Raw genomic sequence first — 15377 nt, 5'->3', positions numbered from 1 at the left:
GTGGAAAAAATAAGGAACCCTCTTAATATGGGGAGGGTAGGCTCATACAAATGTGGAATTTGCTACGCAGTTGCTAGTCTCAGAAATGGGAACAGGAAAACTAGATCAAACCTTAAGAAGAGGCCTTGGTGAACTAAAAGTGTGGAGCTTAAGAGTCATCATTGTAGACAAAAACTGTTGTAGGAGAAAAATGAAGGAGACAAGAACCCTGAAGTCAAAGGGGACTTCATTTCCCAAAAAAATAGTTGGCTTAGTCTCCGCAGAAGATGTTAAAGGTTTAGCTAGTTTTCCTTTTATAGGTGGCTACTTGCACAGTGGCTCAATCCCCATTTTAAGACTTGCCTAGTTTACTCCAACTTTAACAAAATATCACTGACATGTCAATACCCCAAAGAATTTTACAGTTATGATGTAGGTTTGTACACATCAAGCATTCACAGGTTGTTCCTGTCCAGCAGGGACATGGATGCCAAACTGGGGTAAATCTGCAATTTCACATCCATTGGTCCAAGTTACATTTGAATGGGGTTAAGTGTCAGTTTTCTCTCACATGGATGGGAAGCCTGTTCCAGAGAAGAGGGTAGTCTTTGAGATGCATACCAGTATCTCTAAAATGCCCTGTTTGTTGCAAGTAAGGTTTAGGTCTGTAGAATGTGCATGTCTGATGCTATCTGTGTTGTATATGTCCAAGAAATCCACCAGTGCAGGATCAGCAGATACCCTGTTAGCTAGGCATAGATTGCAAAGCAGCAGACAGTAGGAGATGAGTACTGGGATATGGCATTGAGATGTTCCCGTAGGACTACTTCTTTAATTCCTGTATTCCTTTTATGAGTAACCTCTCAAGCTGTTGTAAGGGCCTAGGCAGGTACATGCCAAAGAATGTGTTGTAGTCTGGTTACTCCTCAGTGACATTTATGGCTAGCCCACTCTCTACTCTATCATGTAATCATTCATCATCGTCATCATCAGCCCCCTTTTTCCCATTTTCTACATGGGTTGGGGAATCATGTTAACTGTTGCCATCTCTCTTTATTCACTGCCACGCTTCTTCCTTCGACACTCATGCCTGACTGTCACTGATCTTCTTTCACACAATCCATTCACCCCTTTGCTGGACATCCTTGTTTCCTCTCATCTTCTACCTGTCTGTTCCAAATCTTCTTCACCAGATTGTGTTCTGTTTTTCTGCACGTGTCCAAACCACTGTAGTCTGTTCTCTTTGATCATTTTTGCAATTGAAGCTACTTTGGCTACTGCTTTTATGTCCTCATTTCATTGTCTGTCCCACAGAGTGCATACTATCACCCTTCTCAGGCACTTCGTTTCCATCACATCTAGCCTCTTCATCTGCTCTGCCTTTACTGCCCAGGTTTCTGTACCATACAGTTGTACTGGTCACATCACCGTCTCATACACCTTACTTTTCAGCTTATTTGGCATTTTTCTGTTGTTATACCTGACGCACTGTGCCAGTTGGCTGCAGCCCCTGTGATTCTAGCTTTGATTTCTTCATTCAGACTTCCCTTCTCCTCAACCACCCCTGCCAGATACTTGAAGCTACACTATCTTCCCTTCATTCTCAGTTCTCAGCTTCTTCTGATTTCCCCAGTTTACCATTACCACTGTCTTATCTGGGCTTAGTTTCATCCCATGTACCTTCAATTTTGCATTCCATTGCTCTATACTTTGCTGGAGCTCTTGCTAAGAGTCTGCCTGTAATGCCATATCATCTGCATACAGCAGCTTTGTTTACCTGTCCCCTCCAACCTGTTTTCTAATGTAGTCCATCACCAGTATGAACAGCAATGGGCTCAGAGCTGAACCCTGGTGTACACCCACTCCCAACAGGAAAACCTCCATGAGGCTGAACACTGTATTTGAGTCATTTCCAGGACTTCAAACCACTGCAGTAATGCTGAGATCACCTTTTCTAGAACCTTGCCATATGCTTTCTGCAACTCTAGGAATGCCCAGTTGGACACTTTCCTAATCTCTAGTTTCTTCTCAACTACATGACTCACTGGAAAGATTGGGTCAGTTGTGCTGCATCCTGATTGGAATCTGAATTGCTCATCTCCCATCTTACATTCTACTATTCTGCGTATCCTTTTATCAGTCATCCTTTCTAGAACTTTCATGCAGTGTCATAGGAGTTTGATTCCTCTGTAATGCCCACGGTTGTGGATGTCCCTTTTGTTGTATGCTGGCATGAGTATGCTTATTCTCCAGTCATCTGGGATACAGCTTTCTCTCCACATGGCTATGAATACTCTCAGGAGCCATTTCTCCCATATCTCACCCAGCATCTTTATCAGGGTTTACTATCAAAAAGTTGAATGTTGATTCAGCGATCATGAAAAGTCAAATGGCATTTAGTCGACTTCTGTGTTGCCGAATGTTAGGAGATTGAGAGTACAGATTGGCGAATGCAAGTGTGCATTCGCTGATATGAACTAGATGTTATGAGTAGAGTCGTGGTACAGTGCAGATTGGGAAATGTATCACTTTCTTCAATGTAGTGCGATCTCTGAGTTAGAATATTTAATTTGCAGGGTGCTGTGTCTGTGTGTGTCTGTCTGTGTGTCCATGTGTGTGTGTGTCTGTCAGCCATTTCTAGCCTTCCCCCTCTTGAGTAGTATACTCTGGATCCCAAGCCAAGTGGCTTTGCTGCACTGCCCTTCCATCTTGGCCCTTGGATACATAGGATGTCCTGCCTCCACCATATCCTCATGTCATCCACTTCCAAGCTGCATCCTGTCAGCGAACCCATATTACGTGTAGCAATTCTGAGTTAATGTTTGGCAGGCTGATTGGTTTTATGTCCAGCTTTCACTCGAGAGCTATCCCAGGTAACTCAGGCTGGGCGAATAGATACTGGGTGGCCAGTAGTTTGAGCCAGTGCTGCTGGGCTTTATGGTGAGCACACACTTGCCAGCAGGGGCACATATACACCTCCCACAGTTAGCATGCGCCCCTGGCGTAGGTTGGAGTAGGTCATGTCCTCAACCCACTTATCACCAGTAACTACCCATGCTCATTTGGCGACATTAGTCAACATGACTGAATGACCTAGAGCCATATTTTACACAATCGAGTGGCTATCCCTGCCAAGGCATGCAGTCTGTGTTCTCCTATCTTGAGGATACTGTGCACCACAGTAGATGCCCCAAAGTGGTTGGTCTGTAAAAATCTTTCCCCTATATGGCACCATATAGAGTCCGTGTTTCTGCCCACAGCTCCATTCATTGTTGATTTTGAGATGGAAACAGTTGACATGTTTTCTGGAGGTGGGAGAAAACCCCACAGTGAGAACATGCAAACTCCAAACAGGCATTGGTCAGAGGTCAGAAGTGAACCCTGTACCTTGTGCACAGGAGGTTAGGACTTTAACCATTATGCCAACTGGTAATCATGCATGTACCTGTTAAAATCACCTTTTGCTAAGGAGAAAAGGAATCCGCATTCTACAAGTTCATAGATGGTCACTCAATCACTAGCACTAGTAGTGTTAAGCTGATAACTTAACATCTCCGTGAATGCTGATAACCTGGAAATCTTCTCCTTTTAATAAATAGTGGCAGCACATGTTGCTGGATGGCATTACTATAACGCATTCAGTAAAGCTAGCTCCCCTACAAACGGACTGTACATATCAGAAACCTAAATTTATTGGAAATATCATGATCGAGGTTGAGGTTAATACCTCCGTCACAAGGAGGACAGCATGATGCCACATAATGAAGCCACTTCCACTGGTCTGCAATATCAGTAAGTCTTTCCTATGATGCAGTCATCAGTATTTTGAAAGAAAATCCACCGAGTCCCAAAAGTCTGTGATTTTGTAACACTTTCTAGTTTTGCAGTCCAAAATTTAAATGTGAAGATTACATTTCCAAGAATGCTGATATAGCAAACTAGCCTCTTTGAATAATCTGATTCTGACACTCAGAAGACAGATGAGCCAAAATTATATGTGGCATTTCTTGCATAGCCTCTTAAATGATTATTGGCTCATTATCAATTGTTGTAGTCTTACATTCTTTATTTGATTTAAGTTGGTAGATGAGGGCTTTTCATTCGTTTTGCATACCAAATTAAATATAAAAATTAGAGCCAAAGCTTCCAGAGATTTTGTTTTATTCAAGCCATAGGAATAGAAAACATTACTAGGACGATGCTACAAAAATGATCACCCCCAACGTCCTTTTAAGGATGAAAAAAGCCAGAGAGAGAGAGATTTCACTGAGGATCGTAATGTCCCCAACAGGACAACCTAACAGCAAAAGGATTAAAAATAAAAATACAAATGTCCTTGTTAGGATTAAGAAAACTGCACAGTTCACTGAAACACCCTCTATAGGATGCTTTATGTAAAAGACAACCTAATACCAAAAGGTTAAATATATACAATTATATATGTCTTTATTAGGAAAAAAAGAGCTACACATTTATTTTTCGAAATGCTCCGTACAGGATGTTTCAAGTAAGAATTTTTTTGGCTTGTATTAAAAAAAAAAGTCCTTATTAGGATGAAGTCCTGTACTAGGTCGACTCAATACCAAAAGGTTAAATATAATAATACAAACAACCTTATTAGGAGAAAGAGAAAGTACAGTTTTGTACCTACCATAAATGTAGATGTCTGTGTATACACTGCTGCAGTCATCACACTTGGGTTATTCTGCCGTCAGGCGGTCCCGCAGTCGGCCCAAGTTCCAAAGTCTTGGTCCGGCGTCAGTTGCTGTCGCTTCTTCCCTGACGTCAGTGTGCCAGGGGAATATAAGATGCAGCTGATGCCATTTTCTTCAGTTTTTCTTGCCTCAGATGTCAGGTGCCCCCAAAAAGGTAGGCAATGTAAATTGCTAATAAAACATACATAAGAAAAGCAATCAAATACTGTCCCTTACCAGCAAATACTTCCCATAGGCAGCAAGGGGTAGAATATTAGGGTAAGTAACAGTAAGTAAGAGGGGAAGGAGGGAGGGTAACCTGGACTGCAGCAGTGTATACACTCGAACATCTACATTTATGGTAGGTACAAAACTGTACTATGTTCATCGTGTTACACTGCTGCAGTCATCACACTTGGGTAGAATCCCAAAGCAGAGGTAGGGTGGCTGGTTCTATAAGGCATTAGGGGTGACTATAAGGCCCTGCAGAACTGCAGTGGCAAAGCCAGCTCTGGATTTAGAGTAAAGAGGCAGATGGTAATGCTTGGTGAAGGCATGTACAGAACTCCAAGTTGCTGCTTCCAAAATGTCCTTGGTAGGTACTCCTGAGGTAGGCAGTTGAAGTGGCTGTTGCCCTGGTGGAATGACCTAATGCTGGTAGGTGCAGTTTTCCCATGATGTGTATAGCAGAAACATATGCAATGCCCTATCCATTTTGAAATGGTCTGTTTTGAAATGGCTTTTCCCTGTGTTCCTGCAGCATATGATACAAACAATTGCTCAGTTTTCCTGAAAGCTTTAGTTTTGTCCAAGTAGAAGCCTAACTGCCTGTGTATGCCCAAGGAATGCAGTAGTCTCTCCCCTTTATTCTGTGGATTTGGATAAAAAGTTGGCAAGTGAATAGTTTGGTTTAGAGCCACACTTGATACCACCTTTGGCATAAAAGAAGGGTTTGTTCTTAAACACACCCTGTCTTGGTGGAAAATGATGAATGGTTCCACTGCCATTAGTGCCTGTTATTCTGAAATTCTTTGTCCTGAGGTTATTGCCAGGAGCAGAGCAGTTTTCTAAGAGACATATTTTAAGTCGGCTGAGTTAGCTGGCTCAAAAGGAGGTAAAGTTAATTTTTCCAGGACAGAGTTGAGGTCCCAAGTTGGAGTAGGTGCTCTACAGGGCGGTCTTATGTTTTTAGCCCCCTGAGGTACTGTTTTACCAAAGGATGAGAAAAAAATTGGTGGATCTGTGTTGTAATGAGCAGAGATGGCAGAGGCATGGATCTTAATGGATGAAAAGGAGAGGCCCTTGTCCAGCATCTCAGTCAAGTATTGTAGTATCTGAGGAATATTTGGGACAAGAGGGTCAAGACTGTGAGCCTGGTTCCAGGCACAGAATCTCTTCCATTTATCCAAATAGGCCTTCCTGGTACTAGGCCTTCTGGCCTCCAGAATGACATCCATAACAGCTTTGGAGAGAGGCATTGTTTGCTTGACTAAGGAATCTGCCATGCAGCCAGGTTTAAAGTCTTGAGCTGGCCGTGAAGTATCTGATTGTTTTGCTGAGTCAGAAGTTGTGAGATTTGAGGCAAAATCCATGGTATTCCTTGTGCTAAGTTCTTTAAGATTGGGTACCAGTGCTGGCGTGGCCAGTCTGGGGCAATTAGGATCATCTTAGGCCTTTCTTGTCTGGCTTTTATGAGTACCTTGGAAAGGAGAGGCAGTGGTGGGAAAGCGTATACTTGTAGGTTTTTCCAGCTGAATGAGAGCGCATCCACTTTCCATGCTTGTGGGTGGTAAGTCCTTGAGCAGAATTTCTGTAGCTGGCAATTCATTGGGGATGCGAACAGATCTATGTCTGGGCTCCACCATTTCTGAGTCATCATCCTGAACATTCGTGGATTTAAATTCCACTCATGCGTATCCATGATGTTTCTGCTTAAGTCGTCTGCCAGTGTGTTTTTCTCTCCTGGCAGGAATTGTGCTTGCAGATGAACTTAATAGGTTATAGCTGTGTTCCACAAGGTCATGGCTTGTCTGCAGAGGGGATATGAATGAGTGCCCTCTTGCTTATGTACCACATAACTGTGGTGTTGTCTTGTCTTTAGTAGTAGTTGTCCTGGATGCAGAAGGTCCTTGAAAGCTATAAAGGCATTTTGTACAGCTAGCATCTCTTTTTGATTGATGTGGAGATGCCTTTGTTCTGCGGTCCACTTGCCCTGAATACATTTTCCTGCCATCTGTGCTCCCCAGGCATAATCCGAAGCATCTATTGTCAGTGTTTGCCTGGCTGTGGGTTGAGTGAAAGGCTGTCCCTTGTTGAGGTGACAGGCTTGAGCCCACCATCGAAACTCCTGTTGAAGGCAAGGAATAAGTGGTATCACTGTTTCCAAATTGTGACAGTGTTGAGACCAGACACTCTTTAGGTACCATTGTAGTTTCCTCATATGCAGTTTTGCACATGGAATTAGTAGTATGCAAGATGCCATGTAAAATACCAAGAACCAGGATAAACCACAACACCAAAAAATGAAGAACGAGATCGGGCCCAAAATGGAGTTTATTGCGAACAGCACCACAAACACAGTCGATTTGAACAGCAGCACAAACACAGTCAATTAATCAACTGTGTTTGTGCTGCTGTTCAAATTGACTATGTTTGTGGTGCTGTTCACAATAAATTCCATTTTGGGTCCGACCTCGTTCTTCATTTTCTGGTAAGATGCCATGTAACCCAAGGACTGCAGAATTTTTCTTGCAGGGAGTTGAGTCTTTGTTGCCATCAATTGGAAATATTGAGTCAGTTGTCCTTGCTTGTCTGGCGTGAGATAAGCCATCTGGGCCGTTGTATTTAAGCTGGCACTCAGGAATATTATCTCTTGTGAGGGCATTAGTTTTGATTTCTTTTCGTTTACTGTGTACCCTAGGCAAATTAGCAGTCTTTTTACAACCGCCAGATGCTTTAGAAGAATGTCTTTGCTCTCTGCTTGAATAAGGCAGTCGTCCAAGTATGGGTAAATTTGAATTCCTTTTTGTCTGCAAAATGCAATTACTGGTGCCAGGCATTTTGTAAAGACCCTGGGCACAGTAGATAAGCCAAAGGGCAGTGCAGAGAATTGGTAGTGCTTTGAACCTGCTAAGAATCTGAGGTTTCTTCTGCAATTTTGCCTGATAGGGACATGCAGGTATGCCTCCTTGAGGTCCAATGTTACGAGCCAAGCTTTCTTGCCCAGCATGGGAAGAAGCTGCTGTAGTGTCAACATTTTGAATTTTGGAACATCCAGGTAAGTATTTAGAGAAGAAAGATCCAGAATCGGCCTCCAAGTTTTGTCCTTTCTGGGAACCAGAATGAGTCTTGAGTAAAATCCTTGTCCTTGCTCCTGTATTGGTACCTTTTGAATAGCTCTCGTGTCCATGAGTGCTGCAATTTGCCTTTGAGCCTCTGCCCATTGATTTGGTGGCAGATTTGGCATTCCTTTTAACCTTGGCAGAGTGTGAAAGTGGAACCTGTAACCTTGAGACACAATATTGAGAACCCATTTGTCTTTGGTGATCAATTGCCAATTGTGACTGAAAAGTGTCAGTTTTCCCCCCAAGGGGGCTGCCAAGAGAGATGTTTGGCAGCTGTAGTGGGAAGTCATTGGGTCTGCTTTTTATAAGGTTGAGGCCTGTCTTCCCCTTCTTTCTTGGTAGAAGTACCCCATTGTCGAGGTCTGTAAGTACCTTGTGGTTGACCTCTGCCTCTTGGACATCTGTATCTGCCCCTTTGAGGTCTGTCTAAAACTGGAAAGGACCAATTCTTTTTTGGACAATTTCTGCTAAATCGATGAGGCTGAACCTGTAAGAAATCCTTCACCATTTGCATAGATTTTGCTTTATCCTCCATTTTCTTTAATACCTCTTCTGCCTTAACTCCAAATAAAACATCCTGCTGCAAGGGTGCATCCAATAACTTTGCTTTAACATGATCTGGTAAGGTCTGTTCTTTTAACCAAGCATGCCTTCTAATGACGGACCCTGTAACTGCTGCTCTACAGGAGGCCTCTAAGGAAACAAAACCACATTGCAAAGTATGTTTTCCCACTTGTTCAGCTGCATACAATAAATCCTGCATTTCCTTAGTTAGGAAGATCTGAATTTGGAAGCATTTTTTTTTGTTTCAACTGAGACATCAAATATTGCTGATATTTAAGCATGTGAAACTGGCAGTTTAGTGCTCTCATTGGTAAATTTGCAGATGTGTATACTTTCTTTCCCCATATGTCTAATGCCCTGGAATCTCTATCAGAGGGGACTGTATTTTTTGCTGTAGAAGCCTCAACCCCTTTGGGACCCTGGGAAATAGTATCAGGATCAGCAACAGGGCTTTTATAAAGGAATTTATGAGAGTCAGGGACTCTGTCATATCTGTCTGGCTTAACCGGAGCTGGAGGTAAAGAATCACGGTTTAAGCTGGATTCAGCGTACACATCATCCACAATATCTATCACTGGCGGAATAGCAAGGGGTCTGTGTTGAGGTAATAAAAGGAAATCTCTGAGCCTTTTCTTGGATTCTGAGTAATCCTGGCCCTCCCAATGGAAATGCTCCCGCATGGTATGCAAGGTTTCCCCAAAGGAGAAGTCCTCTGGTGGAGAGGCTGAAGGAATGGATTCCTCAGCATCAGAATCCTCATAAGGGGGTAAGGAGTATCCTAGGTCTGAGGATGAATCTGAAGAGATGGACAGCTGGTCGGATGATTCATGGTCTGCATCCTATCTAGGCCTTTTATCAGGAGGAGGGTGGGACCCCCTGATCAGAGTAATTAGGTCTTCGGCCATTTTGAGCATCTGTTTCTTAGGCATGGAGGCCTGTGCTGGTGAATGCTGGAGTTGTTTCTTTGGTTTAGATTTAGCAGAAGGTTTAATGGTTAACTGAGTAGGTCTGAAAACACCCTCTGAAGCTGCAGGTTGTTCAGCTACTCCGGAGCCCTCAGAAGGGTTAGTCTCGGTAAGTCTCAAGTCTGGTGTATCTGAAGGCCCAGCCATCTCCGTGTGGGAGTCTGAGGTGGTCTGTGGTTCCAAAGAAGTGGTCTTCAGGGGCTGCAAAGGTGCCTCACTGAAAACCGTAGAACCGGCGACTGGCCTAGAAGAGGCTTCGTCGTCAGTTTTGGGCCTCTGATGCCTGTCCTTGTGCTTTTTGTGTATTCCGGTCATCGGTTGTTCTGATGGCATGGTGTAATTGGATTTTCTGCCCAAATAATGTCGGGCAAAATCAAACCGACATTTAATAGTGCGCTTGTTAAACCTAGCACAAAACCGACAACCAGTGACATTGTGGTCTGGGCCTAGGCATGGAATAAAATAGGAATGGAAATCCTTATGAGGTATTTGCTTCCCACAAGAAATACAATTTTTAACTTTTACTGACATCGGTCTAAGGCAAGAAAAAGTTTCCCCAACGGGGTACTTAGCTTTGTAGAAGACTTCGGTTCTGGATTCGGAATGAAAATCTCAGGAGTCGGCCGACCGGCACTTGCAAACTGCTTTTGCATCAGGCACCTCGCGGCAAGAAAGACTGAAGAAAATGGCATCAGCTGCATCTTTTATACCCCTGGCGCACTGACGTCAGGGAAGAAGCAACAGCAACTGACGCTGGACCAAGACTTTGGAGCTCAGACCGACTGCAGGACCGTCTGACGGTAGGATAACCCAAGTGTGATGACTGCAGCAGTGTAACACTATGAACATCAACACAGTCTGCTGAAACGCCCTCTGTAGGACGTTTCATGTAACAGATTTTTTTGTCAAAATCTCATTAAGATACCCTGCAATCAGAAAGCTTCTAAAAGATCTTAGGAAAGTCCCTCGAAGGATGCACCACCACTTGCTTAAACCTGAATTCGCCATTTTCCCTTCTTTTTAGTTGGAACAATGTTCTTGCACTCATTATCTTCATGGATCTGGCCAAAAGGCATCAGAGGACCTGTGTCTGCTATTTCTGGGTTCACTAAGCCTCCTACAGATTTTTTCATTTTAGTTAATCATTAAATAATTTCATAGAGTTAAAACCTTTACATTTCTGAACATTCAGCAGAAGTTCCAGTTTATTTTTATGGTCTGAGATATGAAGCTAATTTGCCATAGAATTTTTGCTTTACATATTGTAATTCTTTTCGGCTTTTCCCGGTTAAGGGTCGCCACAGGGGAAATCCACTCCGCTAATGATTGGCAGTAGATTTTTTTATGGTGCCGAGTTGCCAGCCCGACGCCCAACCTTCAGCGAAGGCACGCCCATTCACGCATGTGTTTCGAAGCACTCATAAAAATACATGTGCAGTCTCCAGTGAAGGAACCACAGTAGCGAAATGAGTTGAACTACAACCAGCAGTGCTAAATCCAGCACCTCTATATATGAAGTTTTATTACCAATGTTTCAGTAAAAATCCTCTGTACAAAGTTTGTTCTTCACAAGAGGATAACTGCCACATGTGGAAAATTGGGACAAATTAAAGCAGCATGTTATGGTAAAGAACAGGTTAAACACAAAGTGAAGTATATGTACACCAAAGCAAAACACTATATATGGAAAGGTGAAACAAGCATATGAAAGCAACGCTGATATATTGATGTATACAGTAAGGTCACAAAGGAAATGCTTCATTTGTTTCTACCGTTATCAGAAATGGCAGATGACTGGACTTGGAAATAGACACATGCTGCAGTATCCAATAGACAGTGATGATTGTTTCACACATTTCCTAAAGAATGCATACAGAATAAAACTGATGCCTAAAATGTAAATACTTGAGACTTTGTGTGTGCTGGGTGAAATAACAGCTGCAGTACACTATGAAAAGCATAAAGGATGCTTGTCTTTAGTTGAGGAACAGCTTTGTGCAGGATGAAATGTCTACAATAAATTGTGTTACACTGGAATTAAGTTAGTGAGCCAAAGTGGGCCATGAGGTTAAATCAGTGCACAATTTGCTTGAGGACATATAATGTAGGGAATTTGGGGCAGTTTTGTAAAAGAGTGGGCATAGCTTGAAAGATTTGAGAGATTATTAGTCCAGTGAAGCACAGATTGTTTCTGTTGTGGAAATTGATAATGGCACGCAAATGTGTGTTGTCTATAGCTTGACTTTTTTTGTCATGTTAAAAGCAGAGTCTGAGAATTTTTTATCCATTGTACATAAGAGCTGATAGCCATATTTGAGTGGTACAATTGCTTTTTCTAAACTAGTTGTAGTCGCATCATAGTAGTACTTAATTTGGATTATAAAAAAATCTGAGAATGGTAACATGCAGAGCCTTCCTTGTATATAACAATTACCATATATGTCTTGAGCTACTGTCCCATCTATTCTCCAAAAATTATGGAAAATGTACTCTCTGATTTCACTGTAGCTTTATACTTTGTCTATGGGAAAGAGAAAGATGGCATCTCATTAACTTTATATTAATAGCTGCAAAGATTTCAAGACTATGGGCTTAAGTCACAAAAATACAAAATGTGAGTTGACAAATTGCACACCGAATGTTTGGGTCATATGTTGGGCAAGAAATCGTTCTGATCTTCCATGTACAAGGTGAATGCCTTTCAGAAGGCACCCCGTTCTCATAGGCATTTCATGGACTAAGTAATTATTATGGGAAGCTTATGCCTATCCAAACGACAGTGTTAGTACCACTGTATAGGTTAGTAGAAGTGTGTCTTGGCAGTGGGAACAGCTTGAGGAAAAACCTTTACAAAAATGTAAAGAAAGTGCTAACTTGTGTTAAGATGTTGTTACTCACTATATCTGATATGCCTCAGCTTATGTCATGGGTGCAACGACTCAGCATCTTATTCCTTCATGGGGTAAAAGGCCAACTTCTGAGCATCAATAGTTATTCCTTATGCTGACAGAAGGTGGAGTCATAACCTGGGTGGGATAAAGTGTGTGTGTGTGTGTGGGGGGGGGCTGGCACCATACAGAAGCTGCTGGTGGACACAGCAGGTGGTGATGGTGCAAGAGTGCAGTGTATCATCACTGATTTCTGAAGCCATGAGGCTATTACAGCTTCATAAAACAATGATGACACTGCATTTGAAATCACAGTTGAAGCTCTGAATGGAGGCACTCTGTGTGTGATGAGCTTTATTTTCGTTTTCAAATTTCAGAATATTTTTTTCTGCTTAGGAGAGGGGCACTAATTCAAGCAGAAGCAATGGTGAATAACCATAAGTTTTTGTTAAAACTCCAGAAGAACATGCTGAGCGTAAGAGTTTATCTGTAAATAACTTCAGCAAGACTTGTGAGAAGGGCTAAAGTGCAGTTAGTCTGCAACTGTGAAACAAACTACTGACCTTCCAAGAAACATGTTAATCTAACAGCCTCTCTAGAGCTCCATTACCACACATCATACCTCTCAACCTCTTAGAGCAAGAAATCTGGACAAAGCTGTACATAATGGGGAGACAGAGGGCCAAAAATAAGGGACAATTTCTAAATATTGCTATTATAAACTTAGAAAGTTGAACAAATAACCAGTTTTGTCTTGGCATGAAATTTTCTGAAGGGTATGAAGTCTGATACTCAAATGTCTGTCATCATTTTTTGACTTAAATATTTAAGGACTTGCCAATGATTTGCCAGAAAACCACACTTTTATGAAAAATGGACCAAAATAGGAAGCAAAAATCTGGATGTTCTGCAAAATTCTGTTCATTTGAGAGGTATGTCTCAGATCTGGACAGTGTTACAGAAAGAATCCTATCCATTTTATGGATATTCCTGTTAAAGCAGGTTTAACTACACATTTCATGAGAGAGAACTGATCAGTAGCAGGCCATGAAATGTAAAAACTCACTTTAATAAAACAAAACATATATTCACAATTTTATTAATGTGAGCTTTTCTCTGTCCAGTGTGTGTCTTTCAGGTGGGTTTAATTACAGAAAAAAGCAGAATAGTTGATATGCTGTTTTGTGAATTGCTTATTTGTTTTGTCTTTGATAACATTAGCTAGGGCAGGGGTCTCCCATATCTTGATAAAAGTATGTGAGGATGGAGCACCACAGGTCCAAACAAAGTATAACCTATGCATTTCCTACATTATCTCTAGTCATTTAGAGTGTACTGCGTCTACTGGCATACTGCATGTTATTTACTACTAACCATATTTATTGTATCTAGCAATATACTATATGTCACTGACTTTATATCATGGAGGATACCACATGTAATGGAACTTTTCACTACAAGCACCATCTTAAACTAGAATTTGCACAATAACATTCCTTGTTAATAAAAATAATCATCTATATAACCATCCATCTACAAGCCACTCTTCCCATTTTTGTAGAGGGTCTCACTACAACGATGACAATCATTTAGATCCAGTATTCATATCACTTGTACCACTTTCATATAGCTCAGATGCACTGACTACCACTCTATATTAAATCTGAGAGTTCAGTACCTCGTCAAGGCCATCACCAATTTGCTGCTGCTAATCTTTACAGAGTATTCTTCCTCAGACTGTCATCTTCCAAAATAAAATATCCAGTTTTGTATGCATTAATTAAGTAGAGATCACTAACTTACTATAACCATTGAAGTAAACTACTTGAGCCTAAAGTAATACTGGCTACATTTATATAAGGTCAGTTCATTCGGGGATTTGACTTACCTTGTACAATACTCCTAGTCATACTGTGATCCTGTTTTATGGTTCGCATATCTGGAAGTTATAGAAAAGAACATACAACAGTCAGTTAGCAAAAGATGCAAAAAAATAAATTAACTGTAAACAAAAAAAAAGAGTGAAACTAAGTTTGACTTGTTGATCTAAGTAGTAAGAATAGGAGATAAGTTATGATTTACATCACTGAATATTCTGTTATGAATACACAAGTAAAACATTTTCTGGTATAGTATGATAGTAGAGATATTGGAGATTTTAGCACAGATGTTAGTCTTCAATACTAACGTCCATGATGGTTCTGCAGTAGAACATCATTCTTATAAAATTCTAAATATCCATGTTTGAAGGAGTAATACTTTTCTTAAACATCATCATCATGGTTAACTACACCAAACGGCAATTGTTCAACATTACTGCAAAAGGTTCTTTACCACAGTCAAAGTTAAAGCCCTCCTATAATGAAAATCAAACTTTAGTATACTTTTTCACAGCAAAATTATTCTCAGCTACGTTCCTTACTTTGTGTGTATGCGTGAGATATAACATTGTGAAATGTAGCTATGTTAAAAAAAAAGGAAATATAAGAAACCACTTTTGAGATTTTTTTTAAACATTTAGAATATTGTGAGTGCTTTTGAGTCCGCACTAATTTACCTCCTCTTTGTTTCTTCAGTGGCAAGAATGTCGCTCACATATTCTTAGATATTTAACAAATAAGTTAAGAGGAAGGAAACCTATGGATGCAAAGTAAAACATTCTGAAATCAATGTATTCTGCTGGATTGTTCTGCAGATGACAATCCAAGACTAGAGATCTAGGCTATACTGGTAGGTAATGGTATACAATAACAGAAAAGTAAAGGTGGTGCAAATACCTAAAACAAATATACTTTTAAAGACTTTCAAGATACCAACCCACTAGCCATATTGCTTTTTCATGTACTGCAACAAAGGCAATGGAAACTTTAGTGAAAGACAACTGTGCAATCAACCATGTACGTATATTCAGTCAGATTACTGACATCTTCCTGATCTAAGGTA

The 15377-nt window shown here is 41.1% G+C and overlaps 1 protein-coding gene across 1 annotated transcript in view; it reads right to left on the bottom strand.

Moving 5' to 3' along the window:
* EDA2R (ectodysplasin A2 receptor) overlaps window positions 1–15377 on the bottom strand; it is a 247288-nt gene that overhangs the window by 7522 nt on the left and 224389 nt on the right. The window contains exon 9 of the mRNA XM_044057108.1: window positions 14323–14373. Within this exon, the coding sequence (XP_043913043.1) occupies window positions 14359–14373 (15 nt within the window). The 3' untranslated portion in view covers window positions 14323–14358. The remainder of the gene's footprint in view (window positions 1–14322; window positions 14374–15377) is intronic.

This window comes from Protopterus annectens, chromosome 15.part0 (genome assembly GCF_019279795.1).
Source record: "Protopterus annectens isolate FY-2018-M chromosome 15.part0, PAN1.0, whole genome shotgun sequence".
NCBI lineage: Eukaryota > Metazoa > Chordata > Ceratodontiformes > Protopteridae > Protopterus > Protopterus annectens.
Note: the sequence above shows the minus strand (reverse complement) of the source record. Positions and strands in the feature narration are given on the sequence as shown.